At 42.7% G+C, this 16484-nt stretch overlaps 1 protein-coding gene across 5 annotated transcripts in view; it reads left to right on the forward strand.

The window, feature by feature from the left end:
• The window catches only part of Tmem156 (transmembrane protein 156), a 37740-nt gene extending 21653 nt beyond the window's left edge, over positions 1-16087 (forward strand). For 2 of the 5 annotated variants that reach the window (XM_087584055.1, XM_087584056.1), the window contains exons 6-8: positions 6343-6426; positions 13512-13614; positions 15428-15913. In XM_087584055.1, coding sequence (XP_087440181.1) covers positions 6343-6426; positions 13512-13614; positions 15428-15452 — 212 coding nt within the window. In that variant the 3' untranslated portion in view covers positions 15453-15913. 5 annotated transcript variants of the gene reach the window in all.
• Positions 16088-16484: the final 397 nt, after the last annotated feature.

Raw genomic sequence — 16484 nt, forward strand, 5'->3', positions numbered from 1 at the left:
AGGTGTTTCTCCGCCATTCGGCATTCCTCAGCTGTGAATTCTTTGTTTAGCTCTGAGCCCCATTTTTTAATAGGGTTATTTGTTTCCCTGTGGTCTAACTTCTTGAGTTCTTTGTATATTTTGGATATAAGGCCTCTATCTGTTGTAGGATTGGTAAAGATCTTTTCCCAATCTGTTGGTTGCCGTTTTGTCCTAACCACAGTGTCCTTTGCCTTACAGAAGCTTTGCAGTTTTATGAGATCCCATTTGTCAATTCTTGATCTTAGAGCGTAAGCCATTGGTGTTTTGTTCAGGAAATTTTTTCCAGTGCCCATGTGTTCCAGATGCTTCCCTAGTTTTTCTTCTATTAGTTTGAGTGTGTCTGCTTTGATGTGGAGGTCCTTGATCCACTTGGACTTAAGCTTTGTACAGGGTGATAAGCATGGATCGATCTGCATTCTTCTACATGTTGACCTCCAGTTGAACCAGCACCATTTGCTGAAAATGCTATCTTTTTTCCATTTGATGGTTTTGGCTCCTTTGTCAAAAATCAAGTGACCATATGTGTGTGGGTTCATTTCTGGGTCTTCAATTCTATTCCAATGGTCTATCTGTCTGTCTCTGTACCAATACCATGCAGTTTTTATCACTATTGCTCTGTAATACTGTTTGAGTTCAGGGATAGTGATTCCCCCTGAAGTCCTTTCATTGTTGAGGATAGCTTTAGCTATCCTGGGTTTTTTGTTATTCCAGATGAATTTGCAAATTATTCTGTCTAACTCTTTGAAGAATTGGATTGGTATTTTGATGGGGATTGCATTGAATCTGTAGATTGCTTTTGGTAAAATGGCCATTTTTACTATATTAATCCTGCCAATCCATGAGCATGGGAGATCTTTCCATCTTCTGAGGTCTTCTTCAATTTCCTTCTTCAGTGTCTTGAAGTTCTTATTGTACAGATCGTTTACTTGCTTTGTTAAAGTCACTCCGAGGTACTTTATATTATTTGGGTCTATTATGAAGGGTGTCGTTTCCCTAATTTCTTTCTCGGCTTGTTTCTCTTTTGTATAGAGGAAGGCAACTGATTTATTTGAGTTAATTTTATACCCAGCCACTTTGCTGAAGTTGTTTATCAGCTTTAGTAGTTCTCTGGTGGAACTTTTGGGATCACTTAAATATACTATCATATCATCTGCAAATAGTGATATTTTGACTTCTTCTTTTCCGATCTGTATCCCCTTGACATCCTTTTGTTGTCTGATTGCTCTGGCTAGAACTTCAAGAACTATATTGAATAAGTAGGGAGAGAGTGGGCAGCCTTGTCTAGTCCCTGATTTTAGTGGGATTGCTTCAAGTTTCTCTCCATTTAGTTTAATGTTAGCAACTGGTTTGCTGTATATGGCTTTTACCATGTTCAGGTATGGGCCTTGAATTCCTATTCTTTCCAGGACTTTTATCATGAAGGGGTGTTGAATTTTGTCAAATGCTTTCTCAGCATCTAATGAAATGATCATGTGGTTTTGTTCTTTCAGTTTGTTTATATAATGGATCACGTTGATGGTTTTCCGTATATTAAACCATCCCTGCATGCCTGGGATGAAGCCTACTTGATCATGGTGGATGATTGTTTTGATGTGCTCTTGAATTCGGTTTGCCAGAATTTTGTTGAGTATTTTTGCGTCGATATTCATAAGGGAAATTGGTCTGAAGTTCTCTTTCTTTGTTGTGTCTTTGTGTGGTTTAGGTATAAGAGTAATTGTGGCTTCGTAGAAGGTATTCGGTAGTGATCCATCTGTTTCAATTTTGTGGAATAGTTTGGATAATATTGGTATGAGGTCTTCTATGAAGGTTTGATAGAATTCTGCACTAAACCCGTCTGGACCTGGGCTCTTTTTGGTTGGGAGACCTTTAATGACTGCTTCTATTTCCTTAGGAGTTATGGGGTTGTTTAACTGGTTTATCTGTTCCTGATTTAACTTCGGTACCTGGTATCTGTCTAGGAAATTGTCCATTTCCTGAAGATTTTCAAGTTTTGTTGAATATAGGTTTTTGTAGTAAGATCTGATGATTTTTTGAATTTCCTCTGAATCTGTTGTTATGTCTCCCTTTTCATTTCTGATTTTGTTAATTTGGACGCACTCTCTGTGTCCTCTCGTTAGTCTGGCTAAGGGTTTATCTTGTTGATTTTCTCAAAGAACCAACTTTTGGTTCTGTTGATTCTTTCTATGGTCCTTTTTGTTTCTACTTGGTTGATTTCAGCTCTGAGTTTGATTATTTCCTGCCTTCTACTCCTCCTGGGTGTATTTGCTTCTTTTTGTTCTAGATCTTTTAGGTGTGCTGTCAAGCTGCTGACATATGCTCTTTCCTGTTTCTTTCTGCAGGCACTCAGCGCTATGAGTTTTCCTCTTAGCACAGCTTTCATTGTGTCCCATAAGTTTGTGTATGTTGTACCTTCATTTTCATTAAATTCTAAAAAGTTTTTAATTTCTTTCTTTATTTCTTCCTTGACCAGGTTATCATTGAGTAGAGCATTGTTCAATTTCCAAGTATATGTGGACATTCTTCCTTGATTGTTATTGAAGACCAGTTTTAGGCCGTGGTGGTCCGATAGCACGCATGGGATTATTTCTATCTTTCTGTACCTGTTGAGGCCCGTTTTTTGACCAATTATATGGTCAATTTTGGAGAAAGTACCATGAGGAGCTGAGAAGAAGGTATATCCTTTTGCTTTAGGATAGAATGTTCTATAAATATCCATTAGGTCCATTTGGCTCATGACTTCTCTTAGTCTGTCTACATCTCTGTTTAATTTCTGTTTCCATGATCTGTCCATTGATGAGAGTGGGGTGTTGAAATCTCCCACTATTATTGTGTGAGGTGCAATGTGTGTTTTGAGCTTTAGTAAGGTTTCTTTTACATATGTAGGTGCCCTTGTATTTGGGGCATAGATATTTAGGATTGAGAGTTCATCTTGGTGGATTTTTCCTTTGATGAATATGAAGTGTCCTTCCTTATCTTTTTTGATGACTTTTAGTTGAAAATTGATTTTATTTGATATTAGAATGGCTACTCCAGCTTGCTTCTTCTGACCATTTGCTTGGAAATTTGTTTTCCAGCCTTTCACTCTGAGGTAGTGTCTGTCTTTGTCTCTGAGGTGTGTTTCCTGTAGGCAGCAGAATGCAGGGTCCTCGTTGCGTATCCAGTTTGTTAATCTATTTCTTTTTATTGGGGAGTTGAGGCCATTGATGTTGAGAGATATTAAGGAATAGTGGTTATTGCTTCCCGTTATATTCATATTTGGATGTGAGGTTATGTTTGTGTGCTTTCATTCTCTTTGTTTTGTTGCCAAGACGATTAGTTTCTTGCTTCTTCTAGGGTATAGCTTGCCTCCTTATGTTGGGCTTTACCATTTATTATCCTTTGTAGTGCTGGATTTGTAGAAAGATATTGTGTAAATTTGGTTTTGTCATGGAATATCTTGGTTTCTCCATCTATGTTAATTGAGAGTTTTGCAGGATACAGTAACCTGGGCTGGCATTTGTGTTCTCTTAGGGTCTGTATGACATCAGTCCAGGATCTTCTGGCCTTCATAGTTTCTGGCGAGAAGTCTGGTGTGATTCTGATAGGTCTGCCTTTTATATGTTACTTGACCTTTTTCCCTTACTGCTTTTAATATTCTTTCTTTATTTTGTGCATTTGGTGTTTTGACTATTATGTGACGGGAGGTGTTTCTTTTCTGGTCCAATCTATTTGGAGTTCTGTAGGCATCTTGTATGCCTATGGGTATCTCTTTTTTTAGGCTAGGGAAGTTTTCTTCTATGATTTTGTTGAAGATATTTACTGGTCCTTTGAGCTGGGAGTCTTCACTCTCTTCTATACCTATTATCCTTAGGTTTGATCTTCTCATTGAGTCCTGGATTTCCTGTATGTTTTGGACCAGTAGCTTTTTCCGCTTTACATTATCTTTGACAGTTGAGTCAATGATTTCTATGGAATCTTCTGCTCCTGAGATTCTCTCTTCCATCTCTTGAATTCTGTTGGTGAGGCTTGTATCTACAGCTCCTTGTCTCTTCTTTTGGTTTTCTATATCCAGGGTTGTTTCCATGTGTTCTTTCTTGATTGCTTCTATTTCCATTTTTAATTCCTTCAACTGTTTGATTGTGTTTTCCTGGAATTCTTTCAGGGATTTTTGCGATTCCTCTCTGTAGGCTTCTACTTGTTTATTAATGTTTTCCTGTGTTTCCCTAAGTGTGTTCATGTCTTTCTTGAAGTCCTCCAGCATCATGATCAAATATGATTTTGAAACTAGATCTTGCTTTTCTGGTGTGTTTGGATATTCCATGTTTGTTTTGGTGGGAGAATTGGGCTCCAATGATGGCATGTAGTCTTGGTTTCTGTTGCTTGGGTTCCTGCGCTTGCCTCTCGCCATCAGATTATCTCTAGTGTTACTTTGTTCTGCTATTTCTGACAGTGGCTAGACTGTCCTATAAGCCTGTGTGTCAGGAGTGCTGTAGACCTGTTTTCTTCTCTTTCAGTCAGTTATGGGGACAGAGTGTTCTGCTTTCGGGCGTGTAGTTTTTCCTCTCTACAGGTCTTCAGCTGTTCCTGTGGGCCTGTGTCTTGAGTTCACCAGGCAGCTTTCTTGCAGCAGACAAGTTGGTCTTACCTGTGGTCCCGAGGCTCAAGTTTGCTCGCAGGGTGCTGCCCAAGGGCTCTCTGCGGCAGCAGCAACCAGGAAGACCTGTGCCGCCCCTTCCGGGAGCTTCAGTGCACCAGGGTTCCAGATGGCCTTTGATGTTTTCCTCTGGCGTCCGAGATGTATGTACAGAGAGCAGTCTCTTCTGGTTTCCCCGGCTTGTCTGCCTCTCTGAAGGTTCAGCTCTCCCTCCCACGGGATTTGGGTGCAGAGAACTGTTTATCCGGCCTGTTTCCCTCAGGTTCCGGTGGTGTCTCAGGCAGGGGTCCTGCCGCTCCTGGGCCCTCCCCCACGGGAGCCCAGAGGCCTTATACAGTTTCCTCTTGGGCCAGGGATGTGGGCAGGGGTGGGCAGTGTTGGTGGTCTCTTCCGCTCTGCAGCCTCAGGAGTGCCCACCTGACCAGGCGGTTGGGTCTCTCTCTCACCGGGTCTGGGAGCAGAGAGCTGCTGCGGGCCCGGGATCCGCGGGCGTGGGACCTCCGGCAAACACAGGACGTGCCCGGTCCTAGATGAACTCTGCCTCTGTGTGTCCCGATCTCACCAGGCAGCTCTCTTGCAGCAGACAAGTTGGTCTTACCTGTGGTCCCGAGGCTCAAGTTTGCTCGCAGGGTGCTGCCCAAGGGCTCTCTGTGGCGGCAGCAACCAGGAAGCTGCGGCAGCCCCCAAGTTGCTTTTGCTTTTGGTATTTGTCGTAGCCCCTGAATGAAACCAAAACAATATGTAAACTGTACTATTATTTTTGTTTTATGCCTGAAAAGGGGAAAAATTACCAAACTCAGAAAAGTTAGTGGTTTTGTCCAAAGCTACACAATTAGCAAAATTACAGTATAAAGACTTGGTATCTTATAGGCATTGAAATCTTTGTTATTTTAATTAAGTAAGTTCTATGTTTCTTGAACTATTTTCCTGTATGAATACAATTAATAAAGAAAGATACAAGATAGGAAAATGCATAGAAAGACATGGGTAGTGGGAATTATATTAAATTCTTTCAAATATCTATTCAGATGACAAATTTGGTAGCTTTCAAAGGTTTTTCTTACAAGTCTAAGCATATAAAGTAATGAAAAAAACCCACAATACTCATGCCATTACATTAATTAATCTGAACTGTTTCTAAGTATGCTGCATATCATATCAATATAGATAAAAATAGTATCTTTAAAATAAGGGGTGATACTTTTCATGAGCAGATGGGCGATAATGATATTTACGGTAGTGGAGAAGCCATTATTTTAGGAAGAGTCTGTGGGGTTTTGTTATTGTTACTGTCTTGTGGTTTGTTTGTTTGTTTTGAGGCAGGGACTCAGTATGTAGCTCTGGCTGGCCTGGAGCTCACAAAGATATATCTGCCTCTACCTCCCCAGTGCCACGCCGAGGTTAAAGCCTTGCACCAACAGGCCTCTGTGTTTGTTAGTGAAAGAGGACTCAACAGTAAAAGCCCTTAATGTCTTGTTGCTTAATCCTTTGAAGTAGCAGAAGGAAGACAGCAAGAATGTGATTCTGGAAGGGAGGGGGACCAGGGCCTTACTCTGTAGTCCAGGCAGACTTCAATCATGATCCTCCTGCCTCAGCTTCCCCCGTGCTGGGATTAGAGGCATGGGCCACCACAGCAGGCAGAATTTGCTTGTTTGTCATTAAATGTTTAATTCCTTTTCTTGGAACAGGTCATAACTACAAGTCTTCATCTGTTCTCTTCAGAGGGCATGACTCTGGGAAACTGAGCACTTTGAACGTGAGGGTCATTCCAGGTGAGTTCTGAGGCAGCATGTGGCATCGGACAGGAAATCCTAAAGCTGCGGTATCTGTTCAGAGTAAACTCGAGATCTGAGTTCATTTTAAGTAGCCTTGGGTTCAGAGTGAAGGAACTGTGGGCAAACGGAATCCAACTTAGTATGTCTCATTATCAGGGAACAGTTATGATCAAAGCCACCTCCTTAAGTAATGGAAAGTTTGCCTAATTGGCAAGAAGAAGAAACTCGTGTGAGTAGGCAGGGGAGAGAAAGCCATAGGGAATACGCCTGGGGTTTATTTTTAAATGAGACACGATATCATTATTTCTCAGAATTGCATGGAGCAATTGTAAAGTGGGCAGAGCTTCTGTTGGAGCCTTCACTTCACGGGGTGTCGTTGTGTAAAGAGAACTCCTAATAGCCTCAATTAAAAAGCCCCCTGTCCTCTCCAGAGAAGCAGGGAGGGACGGAGGGATCCTAATTAGAGGATCTGTGAGCACAGATGCTCTGGCTCTAACTTCATCTCTTTCTGATTGTGTGGGCTCTTTCTGAGTCTGTGCTGTCAAGTCACATTAAAAAGAAAGATTATGATATGGTTGGGGGGATGTCCTTTTCCTTCAAGGAAGAGAAATGATTTTTAAAATACTAGAAATCCCATCTAGGGCCTTCTATACCACTGAGCTATGCCCATCCCCTCTTTCTAAATTTTGAGGCAAGATCCCATTAAATTGTTATAATTTACTGTATAGATGAGGTGGTACTCAAACTTGTGATCCTCCTGCCTCAGCCTCCTGAGTACCTGCTACAAGGCCTGGCTTGTGTTTAGTTTCCATTTTAAACTCCTCCAGTCTGTGTGTGTGTGCACGCGTGTGTGTGCATGAGAGAGAGAGAGAGAGAGAGAGAGAGACAGAGACAGAGACAGAGACAGACAGACAGAGAGAGAGGTAGAGAGAGAGAGAGAGAGAGAGAGAGAGAGAGAGAGAGAGAGAGTCTTCCTACATAGCCCAGGCTGGCCCTCAAGATTATAGTTCTCCTGCCTCAGCCCCTCCCCCCAAGTGGTAGGATTGTGCTTGTATGCCTGGCAAGAAAGAATATTTTGAATTCCTTGAAAAGCCACAGAATTGAGTGGTATTTACTGATATTCTTTGTCTCCAGTGGGTGGACAGCTCCTTTGCACTTGTGAGAAGATACAAAAGGAGGCTTTCAATCTGCTGTGCAAACTCTTTAAAATGACAGGAAACTAGACAGCATCCTGTCTTCTACTGCAGGGTGGCAACAGTAACCACCTAGAGATCCACCCAGCATTTCCTGGGGGATCGTGTGCCCAAGGCTTTTGTTAGCTACTGAAACAAGCAGTCACCCAGACTAGGAAAAATTAGACTGTGTGCACCTACAGACCTGAATTTAAATAATCCAGACGTCCTAGTTGGTATTAGCAAGTATTAAGATATGTTTGGTTAGTAAGCATTAGTTAAACAATATTTGGGGTCAGCTCTTTATGAATCAAGTTGATGGAAATTTTGTGTGGTTCATGAAAATTTTGTTTAATTAATAACATATTTTAAAAAACAACCCATAGAGTTGTTTTAAGGAGAAAATAGATTTTTAAAGGGAGGCAATGGATTCTTCTGTTTGTGCTCTCTTATCTAGTACACCTGCCCGTACCCCAGGAATGGTTTAACCCAGCTCTGCCGAGTTTTCTAGTTGCCTGAGGAAGCTTGACTATTTCTGTTTCCTGGTCATAATTTTGAACACAGCAGTCTTGTCTGAGAACAAGTCAGTTGTTCCCTTGTCACCTCATATAATTGGAGAAGTCACAAATTTTAAGTCCTGGCTAGCCACAACATGAACCTCACAAGTTATATTTATGAGCCTGTGGCTTTGCTGCATCCAAAAATCCCAGTCTCAGGCCTGCCTCCCCTCAATGGCTTGCAATAAAAGCCCCCACTTTATTACCAGGTATACAGTTTTAATGTTCAGTGCGGAGCCAGGGTGATGACCTTTAAAAAAAAAAAAGACCAACAATCCTTCTGAGGCTTAGCATCTTCAGAAGGAGAAGTGGATTTCTTTTTATTTATATTCCTTTAAGCTAAACGCACCCCACCACCACCATTCTAAGGTGCTCTTTCTGAGAGAGAAGTGGAAAGAAATTCATATCTCCCCTGAGCGCTGTTTTTAAGGCTGCTCTTTGTAATGATGGATTACAGGCAGCCGGGAGAGGTAAGGAAAAAAAAATAGTGTGCCAGTGTGAGTCTCTGGTAATGCAGTCGTGTGATAAAAAGAAAGGGAGTGGAAAAAGCAATGCCTGGATGCTGCATCCAACAGTCTGTGGTTGGTGCTAGGCACTCACTCCAGAGTGGCTCTGTGGCTCCTGAACTACAAAACTAGCATCGTTACACTGTTGCGATGTAGGGAGACTCATCCATCCCCAAGATAGCCACTCTCCAAAAAATAAACAAGGAGAGCTCACCAGGATACTTCTCTGCGCAGAGCCTGACACGTGTTAGCACCACGTGGAAAAAGTGGGCCCCTGATACTTTCCTCCATGCCGGAGAAACATGTTGGTATTAATTTTCCTAATGTCGTATTCATTCAATTATCATCGTCCCCAGAATGATGACTTCATTTTACCCATCTTTGTATCCTTCTCGGTAGCATCGCTTTTAGAAGGCCACTCACTCATGATAAGGTTTATGAAACAGTACAGCCCTAGGGAGAGATAGGTATAGGCAAGCAAGAATTGAATCCTGCCTGGTGTAATGGCCCACACCTTTAATCTCAGCACTCGGGAGGCAGAGACAGGCTGATCTCAGTGAGTTTGAGGCCAGACTGGTCTACCTAGTGAGCTCCAGGACAGTCGGGGCTACATAGGAAGATCCAGTTTCAAAAAGAATCTATATCAAAATAAAATAAAAAAAATGAATCTTAAGAATGGGGAAGGTGAAAATGAACACGCAGAGTAATGAGGGCTCTTAATAACTGAGCCATCTGTCCAGCTGCTGCCTTCCATGTTCCTGAGATGAGCGTGAGATGCCTACTTGCATGCTGGGAAACTATTACGTAGTACTGCATCAGGTCTCTGACATCAGTGCTTCTACTCGCTCCAGCTGCTGAGGGGGAGAAGCTGCTGTTCCATATCTTGCCTCCAATGATGAAGCCATCACAAGCCAAAGCGCTTCGTCTTTAACTCTCTTTCCTGAGCACTGAGCACTTGCCAAGCATCACAGCAAACACTGGTGCCCCAGGCACAGCCCTTCTGCACTGGGCCTCAGCACACTTACAGAGAATCTCCTCAAGGCTATCTTAGGATGAGGGAAACCCTTATTGAATCAAGCACTGTATCTGTGCTGTTCTTCGACGCAAATCAATTTACTTAATTATATAAGCATTTCATTCTTCTGCTAATGAAAGAATGGAATCTGAGAGCTTAAGTAATTGGTTTGCTGGTCAGAGCAACTGAAGGTGCACAAAGACGAGATGATGGGATTTTATGATGATCGGTTGAAGTTACTGATTTAGAGGCAGTTCCTAGAGTCAGGGTTCATTCAACCAGCTCTGTCCAAACAGCACAGTATTCAATGGGAGTGACTGACCTGGGCATCAGGCTGGTTCATATCAAAATTCTTCTTGCTTTTTTACATCTAACCCTGGAAATGGAGATAAAACGTGTTCCCTCTAAAAAGCTGTAGCAGCTTCTGTGACACTGTGAGTCCTCCAAAGAGTTTAGCATTGGTTAAGAATATTTTCTTTCGGGGTTGGGGATTTAGCTCAGTGGTAGAGCACTTGCCTAGCAAGTGCAAGGCCCTGGGTTCAGTTCCCAGCTCCGGAAAAAAGAAAAAAGAAAAAAAAAAGAAGAATATTTTCTTTCTTGCAGTTAATGTGGGAGGGTCCTAAGGTAATGCAGAGAAGAGAAAATTGACTTTTATTGTGAAGGAGGCTTAGCCAACGTCAAAAGTAGGCTTATGGCCCAATACATAGTATCCCCAAATAAAACTAATGGCAATGTAAAGTTATAGTTCCCAGCATGCTTATGACCAGGATAATAAAGACTATGCAAGTTTCAATTTCCTGCAGAAGAGAAGATAAACGACCAGTGCCAGATGTTTTGCAACTAAGCAAGATAACGTGAAATCTTAATTTTTACTTGCTTAACCATTACCCATAATATTGATGGCTCTTAAAATGCAGGTTGGGTTCATAAACCAGGGAAAGGCATAGCTGTCTGCGTGGTTATAGACTGGCTTGAAATGCAAAGGATGGCTCTTCTTTTGCAGGAAGCAAAAGTGTGAAGATCCACATCTGGAGTAGGACGACTTACTCTAGGCACTTTGAATGTCTTTATGTGACAGCCATTTATACCATCTCTGAAAGAAGGGACTGCAGGAAACATGCTCCGAACACGTCCCCCATCTTTGCCCAGATGGGCTCTGCCTCCATTGCTACCCACTGTGTGCATCCCCTTTCCAACACTGGCTTTGTCTGATGATCTGGGCCTAACCAACGTTTTCCAAGACAAATAAGTAATTACAACAAAATTAAGTCAGTCAGTTGTTTGCAAGTAGGAGGACCTGAATTCAAGAATAGTCAGGATTTTTTTCTTTTTTTAAAGGGTCAGCAGTGGTGACAGAGACAGACAGGTCTCTGGGGCCCACTGGCCAGGGAGCCTGGCCTACTTGGGTGAGCCCCTGGGGCCGTGACAGACCCTGTTTCAAAACAGCAGCACAAGGAGGGAGGGCAGGGCCTGAGAAGAAATGGCGCCTCTGGCTTCTACATGCATATACACATGTTTACTTGTACATGCACATCCATGCACCTACACATATACAAGTACCCACTCCAAAACCCATTTCATGTAGAGTATACATATACACACACATATATGTATAGATTTTATATGTATAGAATATATATGTGTAGATATATATGTATAGAGTATATACATACATATTCACATATACATATACATGTATACTGAACAAGTAGTTGGGAGACAAGCACATGAAAGAATTGATGAGAAAAGCAGGCTTCCCAAGCACAAGGTGAGATATGGTTCCCCTGTGGGAGATGAACTGATCTTGGACAGAAAACCCACCAGGAGCAAAGTGATGTGAAAACCTCTTGCAGGTTACATGGTGGGAACACAAAATGACATTGGAAGGGTGAGATGAGGTTAGGCCCCAGATGCCCTAGATACGAAATGTCTTTGAACAGTGATAGAAATCACTGTAGGACAGCCTGGACATTGTCACGGACAGTGAGATAAGGCTTTATTCTGCTGCTGGAAATCTGTCCTGTTTGTGAGATTCAGTCAGGTTGAAATCCACGCTGGGGTACTTTTTAATTTTTAAAAGCTCTTTGGAGCTTCCTGAAAAAATGTCAAATGTTGGGAGGGAGAATTGACAAATTCTTGAAAAGACATTTTTGATGTTTTCAAATACTACTGACAGCCAAGCATTGGGGAATTCAGAGTGTTTGAAAGAAACTCTATTTCCCAGTGTGGTGTGGAAGGGAAAGAAACGCACTTGTCTTGGCTGTGCTGAAGGAGATATTAATGACACACATTTGACTTTGGGTGCTTGTAAAAATCAATTCTTAGAGCTTTTGCAATTAGCATATGAGTTTCATGTCTTTGGATACTAGGAGAAGCCAAAGTTATCGTAACACTAGAGAATATTCCAGTCCAGCCATTATTTTGACAGGTAATAGCTTTTGATACTACACCGTGGTTATTCTGTGCTGTAAAACGTCTGTAGACTGAATCCACAAGCTGACGATGAACAGCTGGCTCTCCAGTCAGAAGAACTTTATTAATTCTCCTTGATAATTATTTCATTTTATGGTAGGCTTCTTTGATATAACCTTTAAGAGCAGTCTTCAAATCTCAAATTGCAGAAGACCGCCTAAGATGTCTTGTCAAGGGATGTCTAAGTAATTATTTGCCCAGAAAATTTATTCTGAAAACTTTCATGTACACCCAAGTCAGTTTGGAAGTCTAGAACATCCAGGTTCCCAGGCTTCTGGCAAGGGTGGTTCAAATCTAATAGATCTTATACAGAGCCCAAGAACCTGAGTTTTAATCATTGCCTCTGGTGAAGTTCAGGCCGACACACTATTAGTCGCTATGTTAGTTTCTGTGGTGTAACCAATTACCCCAAACAGTGGCTTCACACAATACATGCTGGTAATCTCTGCTTCTTTGAGTTGGAAGTTCGAGCACTCCTTATCTGGGGATGGCTTAGCTCAGAGACAACCAAAGCTGAAATAAAGGTCGGTCAATGCTACATTCTCATTCAGAAGTCTGCTTCCAAATTCCTGCCTTACTTCCTTGCTATGATCTATTGAGGACCTGGCTTCTTGCTGGCTGCATACCAAAGGCCAGTCACAGCTCCTGCATAGCACCTACAGTCCCACATGACTGTCTGCTTCTTTGAGGCAGCTAGAGTCTCTCTGATCTTGGGGGGAACCTGGTCTCTCTTTGGAGAGCTTCATTAGTAAGTCAGGATCAGATCCACTCAAAATAATCTCCCTTTTCCTCAGCTCAGAGCTAAGCAGTCTGGGATGCTGATTACATCTGTAAAATATCTTCATCTTCACCCAGTAATAGAAGCTAATCTCAGCGTCTGTGGACTGACAGAAGTGGTACCCTAGATGTGGTTGGTATTTACTGACCATGAAATAAAATCAAAGGATGCTCAGGGCCCAAGTGGGTTTTTTGAGGAGGTATTGGGGACACGGGGCTCCAGGCTCAAACAGAGACTGTGTTTTAGATCTCATTTGACCCTGTTGGGTGGGGAAATTTTGTCATCTTCCCCTTGAAAGGACTAAATGGTGAATGAATGCTACCTTTAATGGCAACTTAGCAGGGTTTCAGTTCTCAGTCTCAGGAAACAGGGTGAGAAGGTGAAGGGAGAAATGAAGGCACAGACACAGAGTTGAGCGAAGCAGGTTAAAGGTGTTAGAACCATTGGAAAGAAATCGAACGAGGGATAGAAACTGCCCAAGCCCCTTTTAGATGAAGGACAGGGTTGTCTTCCAACACATCCACATTACAAGTTCCTTTTGCCTTGCTACTGACTGACACAGCTCTCTGTCTTGAACTGTAGAGTCCACTCAAAGGTTTCCCTTAGTGCGGGTCAAGGAAGCGCTTCCCTCAATACCAGAGCTTGAAGTCACTTCTGCTGTGCACCAGCAAGATCAGTACACATGGTGAGTGATGCTCAACCCTATTGACTGTTTGACTTGTGCATCAGAAACCTGGATGGATTCAGGGAACTCTGGTTGACCCACATCAGCACTTCTGTCTGGGTGGAGAACACAGACATGATAAACTTGAGAAGCCAGCCCACTGGAATTGGGTGACAGAAGCTAAAGAGCCTATTTTCTTCAAGTTTTAGGAAGGATCAGCGGACTAATCTCTCAGTCTATCAGACTAATCTCTCAGTCTGTTCAGCTGTCCCTGAAATGTCAGCTCATCCCTTGGCATCCCTTGTATTGGAGTCGAGCCACAAGTCAGAGCAGGAGAAAGGGGAGCATGAGATTTATTCCGTTGAACTCAGCTGCCTGGTCACTGAAGTAAAACTTTAAATTTAACATTGGAAAGTCTAGACGAATGTGCCTTGACTTGATACATTCTAACCTAAATTGATGCTCAGAAGTGTCTAAGAGGTGCTTCTCATTCACTCAGCAAAGATGTAGTGAGAGGCTAGCATAACACATAGCCATGCACGGTTATAAAGACGGTAACAGGAAGGGAGAGGGAAAGTAGCATTTCTGGAGACCTCCCACTGTGCATTATCGTGGCCGGCTGTGTCACAAACTCATAGTACTTGAGACATTATCAGTCCAGGTTCTAGCTGGAAACTGGTATTTTACTCAAATTGAGTAAGTCAAGGAGAGTTTGATAAAGGGACTATTAAGCCAAAACGTGGAAATTCTGGAGGAGGAGAATATGTTTGTGTGGGAAGAACTGTCTGATAAGAAGTTTGACCTCAAAGGCTTTCATAGCCTTTGGTTGCCCCGAAGAGAATAAAAATCAAACCCCCTGGCCTTCCCTTTCTCAGCTGTGCCAGAGTTCTCCATTGGCCATGGCCAGTCAGGTATGGACACACTAAGCCAAGCTGAGGTGGCTTGTATAGCCTTCTGGCAGGGCAGTAAATAGGTGGAAGGAAGCAGAGAGCAGATCTGGAGATGTAGTTGAAGATCCTGTCCAAATGGTCCTTATGCAAAGTGGAAACCTAGTGATATAACCCCTTCATGTTCCAGAGGAAAGCCGGGGGTGGGGCATGGGGGTGGGGGCGCTGTTAGTGCTTTCAGGGTTGGCTGTTGGCTAGAAATTTCTAGGTTTAAGGAGTGCACCAAGGAAATTTTCCTGAGCTATGTCTGATACCTCCCGTGTTGGTTCTCATGCAGGGACTGTTGAAGCTCACAGATAAACATGATCCAATTTGGCCATTCACCCCAAACATGGACTTTGTGTCAAGAACTCTACTGGCTGGCAAAAGTAACAAGGAAGTTAGCCGGGCAGTTAGGGAAACTGTATGTAAAGTAGCGAATGTAACAGGGTCTAGAAGCGCTTACCATGGGGACACCAGTCAGAAGACAAGGTGTCTAGCGTTTGCTAGGTCCTCAATAAACATAGGAAGTGGAAGACTCATCCCACTGCTGCCCCACTGTTACCGTGGGCTGTCATAACAGAGAGACCTGTACCAACTCTTACACTTCCATTGAAAAGAAGCCAAAGGTCCTGGGGTAGCAGAGGCAAGGGGAGCCTCTGGGTTTCTTCTGTCCCGTGCTTGCAAGGATCTCATCGCTCCAATGCGTCCTGGTAGGGATAGAGAAGGGCATCATTGTATGACATAGTTGTGGATAGAGGACCTAGTCACTGACAGAAGAGTATTATAAGAATCAGCATTTGAAGTGAATGATTTGAAATTATTCTCCACCAATTCTAATTTAGACAAAACTTTAAAAACTATTTAGGTAAATAATATTTGTTTTCATTTAAAAAAAAACCTTTCAGGCTATCCTTGGACAATCTGGACTAGAGACTTTGACGAATAATGAGAATTTTGTTTTGGATTGAGTGGACTGGTAAATGCTTGGGTCCAGCGAAGAAAGTACTGATAGGTGAATGGCGGGGCTCAGACCCTGAAGAGAATGAACAGGAGAGCGTCTATCTGACCCACAAGATCAAGGGAACGAGAGCGTGAGCTATGGAAGACATGAGAGAGCATGGGAGTGCTCCCCTTCACCACCCGTCGCCATCCCACGCAGCATGGACCTCAGGTCTCCATTCTGAGGAGCCAATGACCATGGATGCAGATCCTCTCATTGGATCACGTTGCAGGTGCAGGATAGTTTTTCCTACACAAATGATGTTTATGTTTGGCAGGTTACTTAAGTGGGCCTGTGTATTTATTCATACATTTATAAATCTTGCCTCTTTTGGCATAAGACTTTAAAAAAAACTTTCAAGGATATTGAAATAAAAAGGATTTAAATGAAATGCCTTGAGTATTTAAATTCAATAGCAAATGTCTCCTCCGAGGCCTTTGGCTCCCATATTTGTTTAGGCCATCATGGATATCAGGACAAAGCCTGGGGATCAGTTTCAATAAGAAAAACACATAGACGCGTGACCAGCTCTTCATATTGAAAAATAAAAACATATTTTCCAGAATTATGATGGAACCTGGTCTTCTGTTATGATTATGTGACTAAAATTGTGTATCTGGATAGCAGACGTGAGAGCCCCACCCTGAGCTCCTTGATGCAATCCTTTCCTGACCTTCCTCAGAAACAGAGTCTCAGACCCCACGGGACAGGTGGTTCTCTCAACCCTAAGCATAAGCAAGCAGCATCCTTGTCTCCAAAGATTCAGGACAGTTCCAGTCTTAGAACCAGAACAAACAGGCCTCACTAGGTCCCATCCTCATCAGTCATCCTTAGAGCTTCCAGGCTTTGCCCCGCCATAGCCTCTATTCTTTACCACACTCTAAACCACACTCAGGCCTTGGGTTGGCGAGATGGCTCGGTGGGTAAAGTGTTTGCTGTATAAACGTGATGACCCAAGTTCT

Source organism: Rattus norvegicus, chromosome 14 (genome assembly GCF_021556685.1).
Source record: "Rattus norvegicus strain SHRSP/BbbUtx chromosome 14, alternate assembly SHRSP_T2T, whole genome shotgun sequence".
In the NCBI taxonomy this organism is placed as follows: Eukaryota; Metazoa; Chordata; class Mammalia; order Rodentia; family Muridae; genus Rattus; species Rattus norvegicus.